The 18,078-nt window shown below is 54.0% G+C and overlaps 7 protein-coding genes across 7 annotated transcripts; 6 read left to right on the top strand and 1 right to left on the bottom strand.

Annotated features, from left to right (window-relative positions):
• Positions 1-740: 740 nt before the first annotated feature.
• Z519_00588 (uncharacterized protein) lies at positions 741-1,055 on the top strand (the record flags this gene model as incomplete). The annotated part of the gene is made up of 1 exon (XM_016758345.1): positions 741-1,055. The coding sequence occupies one exon, from the start codon at positions 741-743 to the stop codon at positions 1,053-1,055; it is 315 nt and encodes a 104-aa protein (XP_016625594.1).
• A 171-nt stretch (positions 1,056-1,226) lies between these two features.
• On the bottom strand, positions 1,227-1,860 carry Z519_00587 (uncharacterized protein; the record flags this gene model as incomplete). Its single annotated transcript, XM_016758344.1, has 3 exons — positions 1,227-1,319; positions 1,377-1,580; positions 1,675-1,860. 3 exons carry the CDS (start codon positions 1,858-1,860, stop codon positions 1,227-1,229), a joined length of 483 nt encoding a protein of 160 aa, XP_016625593.1.
• An 895-nt stretch (positions 1,861-2,755) lies between these two features.
• Positions 2,756-3,503, top strand: Z519_00586 (uncharacterized protein; the record flags this gene model as incomplete). Its single annotated transcript, XM_016758343.1, has 2 exons — positions 2,756-2,781; positions 2,840-3,503. The coding sequence occupies 2 exons, from the start codon at positions 2,756-2,758 to the stop codon at positions 3,501-3,503; spliced, it is 690 nt and encodes a 229-aa protein (XP_016625592.1).
• Positions 3,504-4,709: 1,206 nt separating this feature from the next.
• On the top strand, positions 4,710-7,835 carry Z519_00585 (uncharacterized protein; the record flags this gene model as incomplete). The annotated part of the gene is made up of 1 exon (XM_016758342.1): positions 4,710-7,835. One exon carries the CDS (start codon positions 4,710-4,712, stop codon positions 7,833-7,835), a length of 3,126 nt encoding a protein of 1,041 aa, XP_016625591.1.
• Positions 7,836-8,426: 591 nt separating this feature from the next.
• Z519_00584 (uncharacterized protein) lies at positions 8,427-10,299 on the top strand (the record flags this gene model as incomplete). Its single annotated transcript, XM_016758341.1, has 5 exons — positions 8,427-8,541; positions 8,602-8,613; positions 8,665-8,966; positions 9,015-9,753; positions 9,806-10,299. 5 exons carry the CDS (start codon positions 8,427-8,429, stop codon positions 10,297-10,299), a joined length of 1,662 nt encoding a protein of 553 aa, XP_016625590.1.
• Positions 10,300-11,125: 826 nt separating this feature from the next.
• Z519_00583 (uncharacterized protein) lies at positions 11,126-12,037 on the top strand (the record flags this gene model as incomplete). The annotated part of the gene is made up of 1 exon (XM_016758340.1): positions 11,126-12,037. The coding sequence occupies one exon, from the start codon at positions 11,126-11,128 to the stop codon at positions 12,035-12,037; it is 912 nt and encodes a 303-aa protein (XP_016625589.1).
• Positions 12,038-12,516: 479 nt separating this feature from the next.
• Z519_00582 (uncharacterized protein) lies at positions 12,517-17,721 on the top strand (the record flags this gene model as incomplete). The annotated part of the gene is made up of 1 exon (XM_016758339.1): positions 12,517-17,721. The coding sequence occupies one exon, from the start codon at positions 12,517-12,519 to the stop codon at positions 17,719-17,721; it is 5,205 nt and encodes a 1,734-aa protein (XP_016625588.1).
• Between the last annotated feature and the right edge of the window lie 357 nt (positions 17,722-18,078).

Here is an 18,078-nt window from a genome sequence, read left to right as displayed (position 1 = left end):
TGATATCTTTCCACCCGATTCCCACTACTCGCCTCTTGTCTTCGGTGCCCTTTCGTCTGCAAGGACGGGTCAGCGGCGGTACCTCAGACTTTTCTATGTATGTACTCAGCTGAAAACTTTCCACGACCACAGCCACCAAGTGGCTCCCCCTCTCGCCTGTCTCGTTCTCAAACAGCACATGTGCTCAAAATGTTGAGTTCGATCCTCTTCACACAGCTTTTCTTTCGGGCTATTTGTTTCACCCTGCAGGGCCGAGGACGAATTGTTATTCACATACAAGGAGACAGAGTCAACATTATGTGACCCCTTCCCCCCGTATTACGTCCTACGTATATCTCAGACCTTGTGCATCCATCCTCTCGGGTTGCTGATCATTTTCTGCATTCCGTCTTATTGTGTTGTCCCTGCTTGTGGTGGTCTTGATCTCATCCACTCACTCTTACGCGTCCTGTCTCTACCTCCACCATCATTCCACCCTTTTCACCTCTATACGTCTATCAGAACCTTGCCCAACCTCATTCTGTTGGTCACCGGGACTCCCTCTTGTATGAATTCTTCCCCAAAGTTCACTTATTCAGCACGTCCCACCTCAGACCACGCATCATCTGTGCCACTTATCCTAGCCATTATATTCCTTGAAGGAAAGATATTTGGTTCCAACGTCTCCTCGAGAACTGGAAACAGAGTGCATCCCATCCAGTTCCAGTTACAGATAACGCCCAACGATCACTCAGTGCACAATGTCTCACGTCAAAGCATCCAGCCGATACTATGCCGACTATGAACGGGCTCTCGAGAATGCTGTTGAACGACCGAGATTATCTCCGCCTTCATCCGCACCTTCATCTCGTACCTCATCAGCCACCTCCTTGCAACCTACCTCGCCGGTAGCCGAGTGGTGCCATCAAATGCACTTGATCCAGAAGCGAAAGTACGACTGGTGTACCGGCTGCTATCCTAAGCCTCCACCCGCCCCCAGCACCATCAAGATCCCCTCACAGAAAGTGCTGCAACAGTTGAGAGTGGGCAACGAACCTGGCCATGCGTACCAATAGAGCCTCATCCGCGATGGATGTCCGTGTTTTGGCTTTAGCAAGGTGTTGGAGGCGTCTAGGATAAACAGAAAACTTTTAGGATGACTATCAAAGGGGAACATCTAAGTGATGAACTTTCTGTTGTAAATTGACATTGGGAAGAAGTGTTCAAGAGAAGAAAACAAATTCACATTATGAACTGCCGTTTATGGCTCTGGCTCCGGCGGCCTTCAGTTTCTCAACCTGCTCTTTGAACTTTTGTTCATATGCTTCTTGTCTGAAGACCTTTCCTCACCATTAGCAAAGAACGCCCCCATCGTAATAAAACTTGGGAACCCGTACTCTTGTCGCTTCTAGGGCGCTCGGCTGCCCAAGCTCGGGGTCGGCCCCGGCTTCTAAAAGGATGTCGATCACTTCAGCCTCGTTCTTGAAGACCACGCCTGCCAAGATGGATTGCCCTCGGTCATTCAGGCGATTGGGATCTGCACCATGCTGCACCAGCAATGAGGCCAAGGGAGCGTGGCCGTGGTAAGATGCAAGCATCAGCTGAGTGGGTTGGTCACTCTGTCAGAGAGGCGGCTCTGACAGTCTGGGGAAGTTGGCAATCAAGGTGCTGCCTTTGCCGTTGCTAAGCACTTACCAATGTGTCGCCCTTGTCGTTGGTCAGATTCGCAGGTAGACCCCGCGGCAAGGCTTGCTCGAATATATCAAGCTGACCCGACCTCGCGGCGTCGAAGAACCTTCCTGCGAGAGCAATCGCTTCAGGTGGGAGCTCGTCGGATGACTGTGGAGCAGCACCAGCTGCTGTCGGCGAAACGGGTTCCATCGTCTCTTGGTGTTTGGTCTATTGCTGACAGCCGGAGAGGCACTGTGCTTGGCAGGTGTATGGCTAGTATATATGCCTGGTCTGGACTTGGGTCAATACGAGATCGGGGACCCTTGGGATAATATAAACCTCGAGTTGAAGTTTGGTGATTTGTCGGAATGACGTCGGCCAATCTCTCATCCTTCACTTTTACGAAACTCGGGGAGCGTGCTGACAACACTTGCCACGGCGTGCTGCTTTGTCACGCTAACTAGGTACAAACCCGAGTACTTGAAAGAAGACAGGAACACGCCCATCCGTCCAAGCAACAAGCAATACACCGCACAAAAGCCAATGAGGGGCATGGCGGGCCAGCCTCGCACGTGAACTGAGGGGCTTGTACGAGGCTGAAAACGCCAAGTCGCTATTGTGTCAAACAGGATTAGCGCCTTGTCGATTGCGTGCTCTGTCCACTTGCTGATTGTCTGGCTTTGGATGCAAATCGATACCCTGCAAGGATGGGTGGACACTATACTTCTATCGCTGACATGCTTCCCGTCCTTCGTTCGGGTTCTTTGCCTCTGGTGCTGCTAATTGCTGATGCCATTATGGATCCCGCCCGCATCATGAGAGCACGAGGGGCAAGCAATCATGCCACTAACCTGGGCAGGGATTTGTCCCACGAGGAGCAAGGCCAGAGGCCTGTTCGAGAAGGAAGAAAAGATTTGTCGTCGCCGCTTGAGCCCAGGTTCTGGGACTTTGTCACCAATCTGCCCGTCCGAGATTTCTGATTGACTAGTATATAACTACTTGCCTGCCCCTCCATCGCATCCTTGCGCAGTCGCAGTCTTATCCTCTATCCAAACCCCCGACTATACCAATTTTGCAACCCCACACACAATCACCCTCAGACAAAATGGGATCCGCAGATCGCCCTGAACCGTATGTTGCTCCCTCTCTCTATCAAAACTTCAGAAAGAGCATAACTAACACCTCGCAGTCTCCGCCTAGGCTCAATTGCCCCCAATTTCCAAGCCCAAACCACCAAGGGCCCCATTGACTTCCACGAGTTCATCGGCGACAACTGGGTCATTCTCTTCTCGCACCCGGAAGATTTCACCCCGGTCTGTACGACTGAGTTGGGAGCTTTTGCAAAGTTGGAGCCGGAGTTTACAAGAAGAGGTGTCAAGTTGATTGGGCTTTCGGCCAACACGATTGACAGTCACGGAGAATGGATCAAGGATATCAACGAGATTAGCGGTAGCAATCTGAATTTCCCCATCATAGGGGACAAGAGCAGACAGATCGCGCTCTTGTATGATATGATCGACCATCAGGATGCTACAAACGTGGATGAGAAGGGAATTGCCTTCACCATCCGATCCGTCTTCATCATTGACCCGAAGAAGGTCATCCGGACCATTCTCTCGTACCCTGCCTCAACCGGTCGCAACACCGCCGAAGTACTCCGAATCGTCGACTCGCTGCAGACTGGCGACAAGTTCAAGGTCACAACCCCGATCAACTGGGTGCCCGGCGACGACGTGATTGTCCATCCTAGCGTTAAGACTGAGCAGGCGAAGGACATCTTCCCAGAGATGAAAATTATCAAGCCATACCTTCGGACCACACCTCTGCCCAAGGAGAAGACCAGCGCGGCCTAGGGGGCGAGGAGATGGAAACAAGGTGATGTGATTTCTGGGGAGAGGGAAATTGATACCACTGAGGATGGAGCGGGGTCGAGAAGCGTCTTCGAAGGAGAGAAATTGGGACTCGTACTCGGTATACTCCGTCCATACAAGTACAAATGAAAGGCAGTTACCTAGTAGATTTATGACGTGGGCTGCACCAACAGTGCGCGGAGGACTGATTTGGAATTGGTTCCGTCCTGTGTCGACGTTTCTTATCTCGGTACCACTGCTTTCACGTCAAGCAACGACCCAGCAGTACCCCATACGGAGTATTTAGGCACCTCGGCCCCTGAACCTGGTCATTGCTGTAAGTAGGTCCCTGAGCTGTACTGGGTATGGAGATGCCCTTACTGTAAGCCCGGAGCTGGACAATTGGCTGTCATGGGGCTTTTAATGCTGCTAGTAGCCGGCTTGGCATGACGGCAACTCCCTCTAACTAACTGTTTCCCTCCAAGCCCCCCAAGCCCCCCAAGCCCCCCCAAGCACCCCCCCTTGCCTGTGCCCACTGGTGCCCGCTGGTGAGAGTGCCAGTGCCAGTGCCAGTAGCCTGTATTCTTCACATCGCGCATCTAGGCCTGACGTGGAACATGTCCCTTTCCGCTACACAAAATTCTCCGTTATCAAAACTAATTCTCCTACAATTCACCACAGAAACCCTAGTTGTACAGATCTTGAATATTTTTCTTCTTCAATCCAATCCTGCATGGCGTTTACAAGCCATCTCTTCATCCTCAATTGACCGCTGGCGGGTTTCCCGTCCAGAGAAAACGCCGCCTCCCCCTTTCCCCTTGACGCCAGCCAGGTGACACGGGAAAGAAAACGACCCTTCACGAAAAAAGCGACATCCCGAGACAGGTCCTTTGTCCTCTCGGTCAGTGGCCTTTCTTTTCCCCTCTGCATCGTTGAGATCTTTATGCCACCTCTGCTGTCCGATTTCGATCCCGCCTGCTTTGCCCTCAGCATTGCCGACCGGAACAAACGAACTTGTGCTTGTACTCTTTCCCGCCATGGGCTACAAGATCCGGAATTGAGAAAAAAGGGGTGGAAGTTCCCAGTCGTGCCATATCGCCGACGTTGTTCTTTCCACTCTTCTCACCCTGTTTGCTCATTTGTCTTGTTGCCGTGGTCCTCGTGATTCGCCCGACCTCCGCCTGTGCCATCCTGAGATTGGAGCTGACAATGATGACCAGGTTTCGACGCAAAAGTGCTGGAAGGCAGGGTTCTATTCCACGGTTGAGAGACTCGCGATTCCTCACTTCACATCTTGACCCACCATCACCCGAGGAACAGCACTGGTCACCCGTTTCGCCGTCAACCACAGAGAACGGCTCCAAATCGGTGGTCTCCAGCGTCTTCGCTCTCTGGCATAGTCCGTCCTTACCATCTGTGACCAAAGAAAGCCCGGCTACTTCCCCAGCCTCACGGCATACATCAAGCGAGGTTTCCACATACCGATTAACGAAGTTACCAGTTCATGATTATGCGCCGGACCGGGCTACGAAGTCTTCCAATACCACACGATTGCCACGATATGTACCTATAATAATTCCCGAGTTTGCACAGCCATCATTTGCTAGAGAACTGCACTCTGCCACATCACAATCCGATATTCACACACCGCGGACCACTGATTCTTCGCCAACGACGCCGACCTTGAGAAGCCGTCCACGGCGCTCGAGACATTCGGATGAGGCTGGTGCGTTTTCCTCTGCAGAACAACGAGATTTCGAGGAGGAAATAGATTCAGTCTTCCTGATCAAACCGGCAGACATGAACAACAGCCAAGTGAGCCTTGTCGCTTCGGAGGCGAGCAATGAGGGCACAAGTGGTTTGAACCAACCGACGGACCCAGCCAGTGGAAATATCGGCATTTCTTCTTCGGTTCCCCAGCATACCTCAGCTCCGACAAATTTGTCTGGCTTGGTTTGCAATGTGCACAGAACGACGGGTGAGGAGCCCCCGGGGTTGGTTGGCGCAACCACAACCATACTCGGGGACAAACTGTACGTTTTTGGAGGTAGGGTACACTCTCGAACGAAGCCACAGTTGACCTCGGATCTGTATGAGCTTGATCTCATTCGGCGGCATTGGATCAAGGTTGAGACGCTCGGAGATATTCCCCCTCCTCGATACTTTCACAGCGTCTGCGCCCTTGGAGATTCAAAGCTGGTATGCTACGGCGGCATGTCACCTGTACCGCTTAGTAGAACCGCCAGCGCTGGTCAACCAGCCAAGCCAGACGGCCAACCCGAGGTCGTAGTCATGTCCGATATCCATATCTTCGATGTGCCCACGCGAAAATGGACCCTGATCTCGACCCCTGAAAACCCTCAAGGGCGGTACGCTCATTGTGCGGCGATCCTTCCATCCAGTGCTGTCTTCACGTCTGCCAATGCTCCACTCTCTGCCATCCAGCACAACCCGCCATCTTCCGACCCTCACTCCGGCACGCTAGGAGTGCAGTTGGACGGAACTGGTGGTGCAGAAATGATTGTCGCCGGAGGTCAAGACAGCAATAACAACTACATCGAGCAGTTTTCCGTCTTCAACCTGCGTAGTCTAAGGTGGACAGGCACGACAGCGTGGGACCGCAAATGTGGAGCATACAAGAGCATGGTCGCGCCAATGACTGGATTGTCGGCAGAGCTGATTGGTCGAGGGGTGCCGTTAGATGATCCCCAAGTCCAGAGAACTAGTTCGCGACCCGGCACATCGATGCTGATATACTCGAACTACAACTTTCTGGACGTTAAGCTGGAGCTGCAGATCCGGTTACCCGACGGATCAGTGATGGAGAAGCCCGTGACCGGGTCCGTGTCTCCGCCTGGCCTCCGCTTTCCGAATGGCGGCATCATCGATGGCCATTTCGTGGTCAGTGGGACCTACTTGACCTCTTCAAAGCATGAGTATGCATTATGGGCACTGGATCTCAAGACTCTTACATGGGCGCGGATTGATACAAACGGATCGATTTTCTCGCAAGGAAGCTGGAACCGGGGGGTGTTGTGGAACCGAAGAAATACGTTTGTCATTCTGGGAAATAGGAAGCGAAGCTTGGTGGATGACTACAACCATCGGCGGATCAACTTCAGTCACGTTTGCATGGTTGAGCTGGAAGCATTTGGCCTTTATGACAACCCCAGGAAGGCGGCCCCCACCTCGGGCTACATTTCAGTTTCTGCCCCGGCCATTCCCCCATCAATGCAATCGAGCCTGCTGAGTCAAGGAGCTGGCGGAAGACCGTACAACAGCACCGCCGAGCAACTCGGCCAAGCCGCGTTGAGCCTTCCGGAGCTATCTGATATGGAGATTGTGGCATTGGGCGGAGAAAAGATTCCGTGCAACTCATACCTCCTCTCTCGACGTTGGGGTCCGTTCTTCAATCAGTTGTTGATCGAGTCTGTATCTACTCACGAGAACGTCAGTCTATCGGATGGAGCGACACTGAGGCCGAGTATGCGATCACATCCCAGCCGCAACTCTTCGCTGACCATCACCCCGGCCGTGGCGAATGGGCTGGCAGTGTCTGCGGTGGGAGGTGATGGAATTTTGGATCCGCAAAGATCGTTGAGTCGATCCACGACCAGAACACTAGTCGAGCTTCCAAACACGATGAACATACCGCCTTCAAGTCGGCCGAGATCGTTGTACCTTCCTCACATGGCTCCAACGATCCACCTGTTGCTGCATTTTCTCTATACGTCTTCGCTGCCACCAGTCGGATCGGCCTTGTGCACACCACACACACTCTGCTCTCTGTTGCAGATGGCCAGACCTTACCAGGTTGATGGATTGCTTGAAGCGACGGTCGAGCGATTGCATGAGGTGTTGGATGGGCGAAACTCTGCTGCAGTATTCAACGCGGCTGCCATGGCCGCAGGAGGCGGTCGAGGCCTTCAAGGCGCCGCCGGCAGTAACCTGGTCAATATGGGTCGACGAGAGAGCGAAGCCACCACCATTGGAGACGCGACTTTGACCCTGGCTAGCAAGGCCGCCGGGCTCAAACTTGCGACAAACTACGAGGAACCTAGCAAGAAGAGAGGGCATGGGAAGTCAAGCTCGATGGATTCGGCATCGACGGCCACTTCGGCTTCGACGTCGACTGACATGTCCCGGACGGACACCGAGACTTCGGGACAGGACGACAACGCCGAGCAGAATGGGCATAGGGACAAGGACTCGCAAGAAATATGGACGGGCGATCTGAGCTCGGTGATTGGGCTTCAGAAACGGGGCCTACGAGGGTTGATGGAAGGGCGGCGGTTGCGAGAGCGGGCAAATACTGGAGGGACAGGCGACGACTAGGCGTAAGACAGTACCTATTACCATTCATTGAATTGATGAGAATGGAAATTGAAAAGCACGTGCTCATCAAGGCGTTTCCTTGCACGGTCCAGGCTCAGTCGTAACATCTGGCATGTGATGATGATCTGTACGGAGAACTTGGTACAATGCCTCGGCACCTCTGACATGGTCTCCGATCCGCAAGGAACATCATCTGACCGATTAACAGCGAATCAAGCGAGACGTAAATGGACCCAAATCATCATCGGAGTCTCCGGTTTTCAGTAATTGATGCTTTTTCTGTGAAGGGAGCGTGACCAGGCGGGTGTAACTCCCTCAAATGATGGGAATGATGGTTCCTGAAAGTTGGCCTGGTCGCTGGCCAGCATGCCGGGGCATGTGCATGTGAAAACAGTGCCAACCTGATGTCCCTCCCCTTACTCCATACAACTGACTGCATTCCTCTTCCTGTGTCTCCTTGAACTTCTTCTTACGCTCCAGGGTCCCCTTACCTTCACTCCTTGTTCCGTTCTGTTCCAAAAGAGTCTTTGTGCTTGCACTACCACTTTCCGTGATTCATATAAGCAGATCCATTCTCCTACGCGGGTCACAATGTCCAAACGATTCTCGGCCGCCGATGTTGCGTCCCACAACAAGGCAAACAACCTCTACATTATCGTTGACGAGGACGTCTATGACTTGACTAAGTTTCAAGACGAGCATCCAGGTCTGTTGATGTCCATCTCGGGACCTCCGAACTGAAGCCATACTGACCCAGGCCGTGCAGGTGGGAAAAAGAGTGAGTTTCCGGCCAACCTGTGGGTGCGCACCATCTAATGCCCCTGGACAGTCCTGCAGCGTGTTGCCGGTAAAGATGCCTCGAAGCAATTCTGGAAATATCACAACGAGGGAATCCTCAAGAAATACAAGGCCAAGTTGCAGGTCGGATCGTTAGACACCAAGAGGGTCGAGGCGCCCCCCACCCCTCCCGCGACACCTCCGGCCGAAAAAGTACGCGAGGAAAAGGTTCGTCCTCAAGCAGGACCTGGCACCGTCGCTCCTTCACCGGATCCGTCTGCTCCGGAAGACACCGACGCGCTGGAACCATTTGGGTCTCTTATTCCCTTTGGTGATCCGAGTTGGTATCAGGGTGTAAGTGGAATGCCTCCCAACCATTCGTGACGTCAACTAAGAGTCCAGTACCATTCGCCCTACTATAACGAGACTCACGCTGCTCTCCGTGCCGAAGTCCGAGAATGGGTTGAGAACGAGATCGAGCCGTACGTGACGGAGTGGGACGAGGGCAAGAAAGTACCCGACGAGATCTACAAACAGATGGGTGAACGAGGCTACCTGGCTGGCCTGTTGGGAGTCAAGTATCCAACGCATCTGGTCAAGAACAGCGTCAGGAGCGTGCCTCCCGAGAAATGGGACCTGTTCCACGAAATGCTCCTCACGGACGAATTGTCGCGCACCGGCTCGGGCGGGCTGGTTTGGAACCTGATCGGAGGCTTTGGGATCGGCTGCCCGCCGCTGGTCAAGTACGGCAAGAAGGAGCTCGTCAACCGCATCCTGCCGGGGATCCTCGCCGGGGACAAGAGAATATGCTTGGCCATCACCGAGCCGGATGCTGGTTCCGACGTCGCCAATCTCACCTGCGAGGCCAAGTTGTCCGAAGACGGCAAGCATTTCATCGTCAACGGAGAGAAGAAGTGGATTACCAACGGAATCTGGTGCGACTACTTCACCACTGCCGTGAGAACTGGTGGTCCTGGGATGGGAGGTATCAGTCTCTTGTTGATCGAGCGCAGCGAAGGCGTCAGCACGCGACGGATGGACTGCCAAGGGGTCTGGAGCAGTGGAACTACGTATATTACATTTGAGGACGTCAAAGTCCCTGTCGAGAATGTGTTGGGCAAGATCAATAAAGGCTTCCAAGGTAAGAAAAGGGGATTTTACTTGTCAAAAGCATCAGACGAGCTAATGGGCAGTGATCATGACCAACTTCAACCACGAAAGAATCGGCATCATCATTCAATGCCTGCGGTTCTCGCGCGTGTGCTTTGAAGAGTGTGTCAAATACGCATCCAAGAGAAAGACGTTCGGCCAGAAACTCATCAACCACCCTGTCATCCGCATGAAGCTCGCGCACATGGCGCGGCAGATCGAGGCCAGCTACAACTGGCTGGAGAACATTATCTACCAATGCCAGCGGATGGGGGAGACGGAAGCCATGCTCCGGCTGGGGGGCGCGATCGCGGGCCTCAAGGCTCAAGCGACAACGACGTTCGAGTTCTGCACCAAGGAGGCGGCGCAGGTGTTTGGGGGGCTAGCTTATTCGCGAGGTGGGCAGGGTGGCAAGATCGAGCGGTTGTACCGTGATACCCTGGCGTACAAGATTCCTGGCGGCAGCGAGGAAATCATGCTGGATTTGAGTATGCGACAGAGTCTAAAGGTGCACAAGGCGCTGGGGATGAAGCTGTGATGGTACGGAGGGAGTGGTGATAGGGACAACCCCAAATTCCGATCCACGCACGGGCTGTTGAGAAGTACTTGGTACTCGTAGAGTCAGTCACCAGAGTGGTGTTCTGTCCCTCCTTCGGGCTGGTGACGCGGGCTGACCATGTCACGGCATCGCAGTGGATCTGTCGGCTGAGTCTGGCGATATTGTGAGTGGACAAGTTTCAGGCGGGGAGTCGACGGTCCAGCTTCAAGGTTTATACCTAACTTGTCCTTATCCTTGTATGATCAATATGATGCAGGTACTCGGTAGCAACGTTGATGATGGTTCAGCCGCCGGTTCCCTCGTACGTCAACCCCCCCTTTCAAGATCCACCTGTTCCAAGCAGAATTTTCATTCTTTTTCTTCCCTTGCTCATCCCAATCCACATCCCCGTCCTTGCCTGCCAGCCTACGGTCTGCAGTCTGCAGTCTGTGCGTGGCTTCAATGCAAGCGAGTTGTTCCTCGCTGACCCTCTTTTGTCATGGGATCGGATTCGCGTCGAATGGCATGGCATCCTGTTTGGCTCACCAATGCCTCCACCACCCATCATCATCCCTTGCGCCTCGCTTCGATCTGGCCGCCACGGGAACTCGAGCCTAGCCCCAATCATTCGCCATCTTCGTCCCTTTGCTATTTCCATTTATTTATTCGTGCCCTGCCGAGCTCCTGCCCTGTCTGCCCTGTCTGCCCTGTCAACTTATCTGTCCATCTTTTCGGTACCCTACATCATATACCAGCTTTGTTTTCCTTCCATCTGTCTACCCGTCACGCTCGTTACAGGAAATAGCATACGTCTCATATCTACAATATGCGTACCTCGCAGATCCTCGCCCTCGCGGCTGCCCTTCCTTCCGCCCTGGCCGCCTACAAGGGTTTCAATTATGGTTCGACGGGCAATGACCAAGCCGCCTTTGAAGGCCAATTCAACTCGGCCAAGGCTCTAGGCTTTACTTCTGCTCGACTGTACACCATGATTCAAGACGGGACCACAAGCACTCCCATCTCTGCCATCCCTGCTGCTATAGACACTGGTACCACGCTCCTGCTTGGTCTGTGGGCTTCCGCCGGCGATGCTGATTTCGCCAACGAGCTTGCCGCCCTCAATGCCGCCATCACGCAATACGGCACAGCTTTCACCGACTTGATCGCTGGCATCAGCGTCGGCAGTGAGGATATTTACCGCATTACCCCCATCGGCATCGAGAACAATTCCGGTGCGGGAGTGGGTCCAGCTACCATTCTCAACTATATCGCTCAAGTTCGATCGGCCATCGCCGGCACCTCGGCCGCGGGCAAGCCAGTCGGCCATGTCGACACTTACAATGTTTGGACCAACGCTAGCCAGAATGCTCTGATCGGGGGCTGCGACTTTCTTGGTGTGGACGCATATCCTTGGTATGAAACCACGAAAGCCAACAGCATCCAAAACGCCGACGCTCTCTTCTGGGGTGATTATGACGATGCGGCTGCCGCAGCCCAAGGCAAGCCTGTCTGGATCACCGAGACCGGGTGGCCCGTGTCAGGATCGAACAGCGGACAAGCTGTTGCCTCAGTCCAGAATGCCCAGACTTACTATGACGGTGTCGGATGCACAGCCTTCGGCGAAGGCATCAACACTTGGTGGTATACCCTTCAGGATACTGGTGCCAGTCCAAGTTTTGGTGTTGTGGGTGCTGGTTCCCCCCCTCCCACCACGCCGCTGTATTCTTTGAGCTGCTAAGCGGGGCAGTCGGGTAGGATGGATGATGCCTATGCATAATGAATTGGGAAGCATTGAAATTTAGGGCCAACCATAGTGTAATGGGGTATGGTTCATTATATCATAGACACGAAGAATAATGAAGATATAATCTGAGAGTAAAACATGTTCCACAGTAAGGTTGTAGTCGACGAGTGAGTGAAAGTTTTCAAGTCAGCCTCGTGCCAGGCTTGGCGGCCAATCAGCTCGTCTGCTTCTCGGGTTCTGCACTAACCCGGATTTGGCCATGTCAACACCCAGAAAGTAAACAACGCTGTCCAGACTCTGTTTGACTCTCTTATCTCTCTTCCCCCCCGCATATAACCATCCTCTTTTCCAGTCCTCCTAACAACACCTCGCGCGAGGATTCGTGCTTTTCCCATCTGTGCAGCACGACGATTCCGTATTCCGGCGCGTGAACGAACTCCGGTGCTGTGCTGCAACGCTGGAGCCCCGAAACCATGGCGCCGAGGAAGGCCGTCAGCCCAGCAAAGCCTCGCCGCATCACCCGCGCCCGAGCAGCTGACGCCGACACCGACACCACCGCTACGGCAAACGTCCGAGAGACATCGAGACGCCGAACCACCAAAGCCTCCTCGGCCGTTCCTACCACGAGTCGAGCGCGGGCCCTAGAAGCGAAATCCCGAGTCACCAAGAAATCGACAACGGGGCCAGCGAGCGCAGCGACAAAGGGCGGACGAGTAAACACAAGGTCTGCCAAGGCGGTGCATCCTGTGGAAGAAGATAGCAGTGATCATGAGGACGAAGAAGTGATGGAAGTCGCGGTTGCGAAACCCCCAGTCAAGCCGTCGAGGACATCTACGCGGACCACGGCAAACACATCAGTTCCAGCAGCAGCGACTGCTGGTCTCGCGGCAGCGCCTAGGCGACGGATAAAAGTCACGCCCTTGGTCCAGAACGAGTCTCAGCCGGAACCTGCCGCACCGCTGCCTGTGGAAGAAGTCAAGCCGGAAAAGAAACCATCTAAGAGGGCGAAGAAAGAAAAGGCTGTCCCCATTGAAGCAAAGCCGTCTCCTTCAAGAAGCAAGAGAGATCCTGCCCTTCCAAAACCGGCCGAGGACGTGAACACGGAGCGGATGCAGCCGGAACCGAAGAAACGAGGAAGAGGTCGAACGGCGAAGAATGAGCTAGAGCTGGGCGAAGAGGTCCCGTCAGCACCCGCGTCAGCATCGACCAAGTCGCGAGGGAGGCTGAAGAAAGGGGAAATTTCTGCACCATCAGTGGAAGAAACCAAGCCCGCGCCAGTTACCACTAGGCAGACTCGGGCGAGAGCCGGATCCACGAACTCATCCATTGTCACAGACCCTCCGATCGCTAATGCGATACCAAAGAAGAAGGTGACTTTCGAGCCTCTCCCCGAAGAAAACGATGAGAAAGAGAACAAACGTCCCAGAACCATGTCCAAATCCAAGAACACAAAGACACAACCGGCTGCCCCCAAGAAGACCGAGACCGCAGCCACCGGCATGCGTGCTAAGCCGATCCGAAAGCCTGCCAATACAAGAACGACGAAAGCCGCTCGAGGAGCAGCCGCTACGAAGGCGCTGGGATCCAGAGCTAAAGGAGAGGTCGAGAAAAATGAGAAGATCCAGTCTCGCGCGTTGACCCCCAAGAAAATCACCCAAGTCGCCAAAGCAATGCCCGTGGACAGTGATGATGAGGAGGACGAACTCGCTGGAGCTAAGACTCCGGTCCGCGATCTCAGCCTCTCGCCCAAGCGTGGACTCGCCGCTTCAGCGACACGATTGTTGTCGCCGGTCAAGAAACTTGACTTTTCGCCCGCGCTCCACCTAACATCACCCCCGAAGAACGACGCAGGAGGGGCCTGGGGCATGCTGAGTCCGCCACGGCGGCCGGCTTCTCCGGTCAAGGACTCATTGAAGGAGTCCCCCCGAAGAGCGCCAGAGGGCGTCACAATCTTCCGAGCCCATATTCCAGATGGCCAGAACTCTGCTCCCTTGATTCTGGACCCTTCCAACGCCCAATCCCTCCTTCAGCAGTCTCCAAAGAGAGGTTTGACTGATAGAATCGTCTTCCCACCATCGGCAGTCAAGTCGCGAACCACTCCATTGAAGACCTCTTTGTTGTCTTCACCTGCCAGACGCCTCTTCTCAACTTCAAAACAGAAGACGCCCGTTCAGACATCGCCCTTTCTAGGGAGGATGTCCGACCGAGAAAGCTCGAGACCAGTGGCCAATGCCGAAGGGAGGCTTCAAAGTGAAGAGAATGATGCAGTCGCAGTGTCATCTCATTTCAGATCTTCCCTTTCACCTCAGCGGTCCGCAAGGGTGTACAGGCTGAGCGAGGATGAGTTGGCCCAGGAACTGGGCGCTGAAGTGGACTTCGACGCCTCCGTGTTAAACATCAGAAGTCCTCTCAAGGTGGACACGGTCAAGCCTGTTGTGGAGACTGCTGTCGAGAAAATGGCTTTGGACGATCCGCCCGTTCAGAAAAATGTTTACCAAATCATGGAAGCTGAATTCCTGGGGGTTGCTTCGGTCGACGAAGCCGTTCCAGCTACCAGAGCTGACATCACCGAGACTAACGTGGATCCTGAAGTCGAATCCGAAGACTCCTCTAACGAGGAGGAAGCAACGGACGCCGTTGAGCCGTGTGACATCGAGACTCACGATGCTGATGATTGTCAGCAAGCTGATGCGAACTCTGTCAAGAAACCCAGAATTTCGGACGCTCTATTCAGTCGCCTGAGACAAATCGATGACGAGTCTGAGGATGAGCTCGCTGGAGATCAGACACCAGACAGCCGATTCCTCGAATCCCATTCTCGACCTACCATGAGCGCTGCCAGAATCCAATCTCGTCTCTCCACTGGAGTCGTCCCGGAAAGCGCATCGAAAAACCTGGGCTTCACTCCACTGGCAGCACAAGTCCAAGGATGGCGAGCTGCCAGTCCTGACAAGAGATCCGGTGCTGTTTCCAAGTCGCGGGGCCTGTTTTCGCCTGTTGCTCAGATGCATATTGCTGGCTCAGTGGAGCTTAGCCGACCAGATACCCCGGGCCGTGAAGCTTCGAGACGAAAGTCGATGGCGAACAGATTTTCTCTAGCTCCTTCGATTGCTGAGAGTCCTGCGAAGGCTGACTTTTTCGCGGAAGGTATGGCTGCGCAAGATTTTCAAGATCAAGTCGAAGCAGATGCCGCTGCCACTGCAAGAGATGAGGACCTTTATAACTTCATGCCGCGAGCTATCCCGATGGATAATGCTGCTGGCGAAATCGACGGCGAAGTCGAAGCCACACCGGGAGAAGACATGGGAAAGTCAAGCGTGGAGTTGACGACCGATCTGGTTAATTTTACCAATGCGTCTGATACGGCCATGGTCGATTTCAAGGCTCTGGCGGACGAAGCTGAAGATCTTGCAGCCCAAAAAGAGCATGACAAGGAAGCCACTCCCGATGAGCAGGCTAATACTACCATCCCCACGCTTATGCTCGAAACAGTAAATGAAGAGCAATCCATGCTATCAGTTTCAACTTCTTCCAGATCATATGGGGATGAAAACACCGCTCCCATCGAGCAACCTGCGGCAGATGATCCTGATACAGATGAAATGGAGGAGTTTCCTGCTGAGGAAAGCGCAGACTGCCACGCAGATGTGAGTAATGATTCTGAAGAACATCATGGGGGAGACGACCACGGCACACCTGAGCATACAGAGGGAGACGAAGCCGCCATGGACTCCGAACTGGGCGCAAACGGCCAGTTGTTTGAAGTCACAGCAGCCAGCATAGACACCTTGCCGTCGAAGCACGAGCACACCTCAGCCAATGTCGACAATGCCATTCAAGAAATGGATTTCAGTGTGACGCCGGTCCGGCCAGATCCAGGTCTCCCAAGATATGTTCATACTGCGGTGTCAAAGGTTCCGCTTCGGCCTGAAGGAGCAGTCGCTTCCCCTCCGTCGCCACTCAAAGTGCAGAGGAAAAGACCAAGGTCACTTTCTTCTTCTCATGTACAACCTGTCAAGAGACGTAGTTTGGGTCCGAGCTTGGAAGTTCCCTCATTCGACATCGACCCTCTTGCAACCCCGAAGGCAAACAGCGCGTCGGTCACATCGCCTCAGAGGCGCATGCGGAGTGCAGCACCCAGTCCAGCAAATTCGCTCGCCACGGGTTTGACGACGCCTGGTCGCCTGAGCTTTACCGTTGAGGACTTCGGAGATAGCACGCTTGATGGAATCGACTTACCCGAGGAGGAACTGACGTCTGACGATGTCGAGGAGACGGAAATTGTGGATCAAGATGACAGCGTCCTGACTATCGGTTCTTCCTTGTTCAAAACGCCGGCCGCCGCAACGAAGAGACGCAGCATTGTTCCTTCTACTTCACAGTCAAATGTAGCCACGACACCCCGCTATGCCACGGGCACAAAGGCAAGCGCGAGTCGGATCTCTGCGACTCCGAAATTGACGTCCTCAAGGGTAGGTGCGTCTACGTTCAAGACGCCTACCACCATCACCAAAGCCAAGACTCCCATCACCTCAGCGAACCCAAAGTCTGCGGCGAAGACTCTACCAACAAGCCGAACGCCCTTGAAAACGGTCGGAAACGGGGTTCTTTACGGTGCAATTGTCCATACCGACATCCACACCAGCGAAGGAATGGACGCTTCGGCCTTTTACATCGACCTGCTAGCCTCCATGGGAGCGCGGGTGGTCAAAGAGTGGAGGTGGAATCCCAGAGCGAGCGTTGCTTCCTCTAGCCAGGAGCCCGCTGGCTCTGAAGCACCAGTTTCGAACATTGGCATCACTCACGTCGTTTACAAGGATGGCGGGAAGCGCACGTTGGAAAAGGTCCGCTCGGCCAAAGGCCAAGTTCTCTGTGTAGGCGTTGGTTGGGTTCTCGACTGCATGCGGGAGGCCAAATGGCTCGATGAATCCGCGTACGCTGTCGATGCAAGTATTATGCCCCGAGGTGGATCCAGGAGACGCAAGTCCATGGAGCCTAGATTGCTCGTCAACGACAATGGCTTCTTGTCTGCGAACAAGGAGCATCATCGCCGAAGCCTCTCCGCGGAGTATGCGTGCTTGACTAGGGAGATGAAAATGGAGTTGATCAACACGCCTGTCAGGGGAATGGAGGTAGTTGGGAGTGTCGGGCATACTGGGAACGGTGTCGAGGTCGGAGACGAGTCGGAGATTAGTTCGACGTACAACTCTCCAACTGTGGCGACGGTCTGGGGAGGTGGTGACACTGCCGACGTGGGCCTTCTGATGGTCCAGCAGGACGCCGAGACACCTGCGTCAGCCCTGTCCAAGAAAGTAACTACAGATTTGTCGACGCCAAAGTCTGTTTCTTTGGAAGTGGACTACGACCCACGCACAGCAGCTACACCGTTGACTCCGTACCTCGTTGCCAAGGGACGAGAGCTGGTGCAAATGAGTGCCCCGCCAAAACAGATCAACAAGGGCATCTTTGATCGTGATGGCGACGACGACGACGATGATGATGATGACGATAGCGCTGCAGGGGAGAAAGGACGTGCCAATGGTGGGAAGAAGTTCCAGGTAAAAATGTATGGGAAATCAGGGAGGGGGTTGCTGGATGCTAGGAGGAAGACCCTTGGTGGTGGTGCCGTGGGCCCGGGGTTCAAGCCTCGGATTGGGAGTCCATTGAAGAGGGAGTGATGCGATTTCGACTACTCGGTACTTGTCTGAAAGTGACGAGTTGGTTGGAGTCCTTAACACTTTGTTGAAAGGAAGCTCTTGGATGTACGTAGGTAGGTATAGAAGAAACTGATTCTGGCTCGGGTCTTGGAAATGGAATGGGAAGGCAATTGATTTTCTCGGTTGGCATTACGGTCACGATTAGACCCAGCTACGGGCTGGACTGGGTCATAGTTGTTGCTTTGGGTTGGCTGATCAATTGGCCGACTAATTGGAGTGTTGATTGAGGTTGAGGTTGAGGTCGAGATTGAGAACGAACATGTACGAAAAATATGAAGGACCAGAAACTGCTTGCTTGCTTGCTTGCTTGCTTGGGTC

The sequence above is a fragment of the Cladophialophora bantiana genome (assembly GCF_000835475.1).
Source record: "Cladophialophora bantiana CBS 173.52 unplaced genomic scaffold supercont1.1, whole genome shotgun sequence".
NCBI classification, from domain to species: Eukaryota; Fungi; Ascomycota; class Eurotiomycetes; order Chaetothyriales; family Herpotrichiellaceae; genus Cladophialophora; species Cladophialophora bantiana.
Note: the sequence above shows the minus strand (reverse complement) of the source record. Positions and strands in the feature narration are given on the sequence as shown.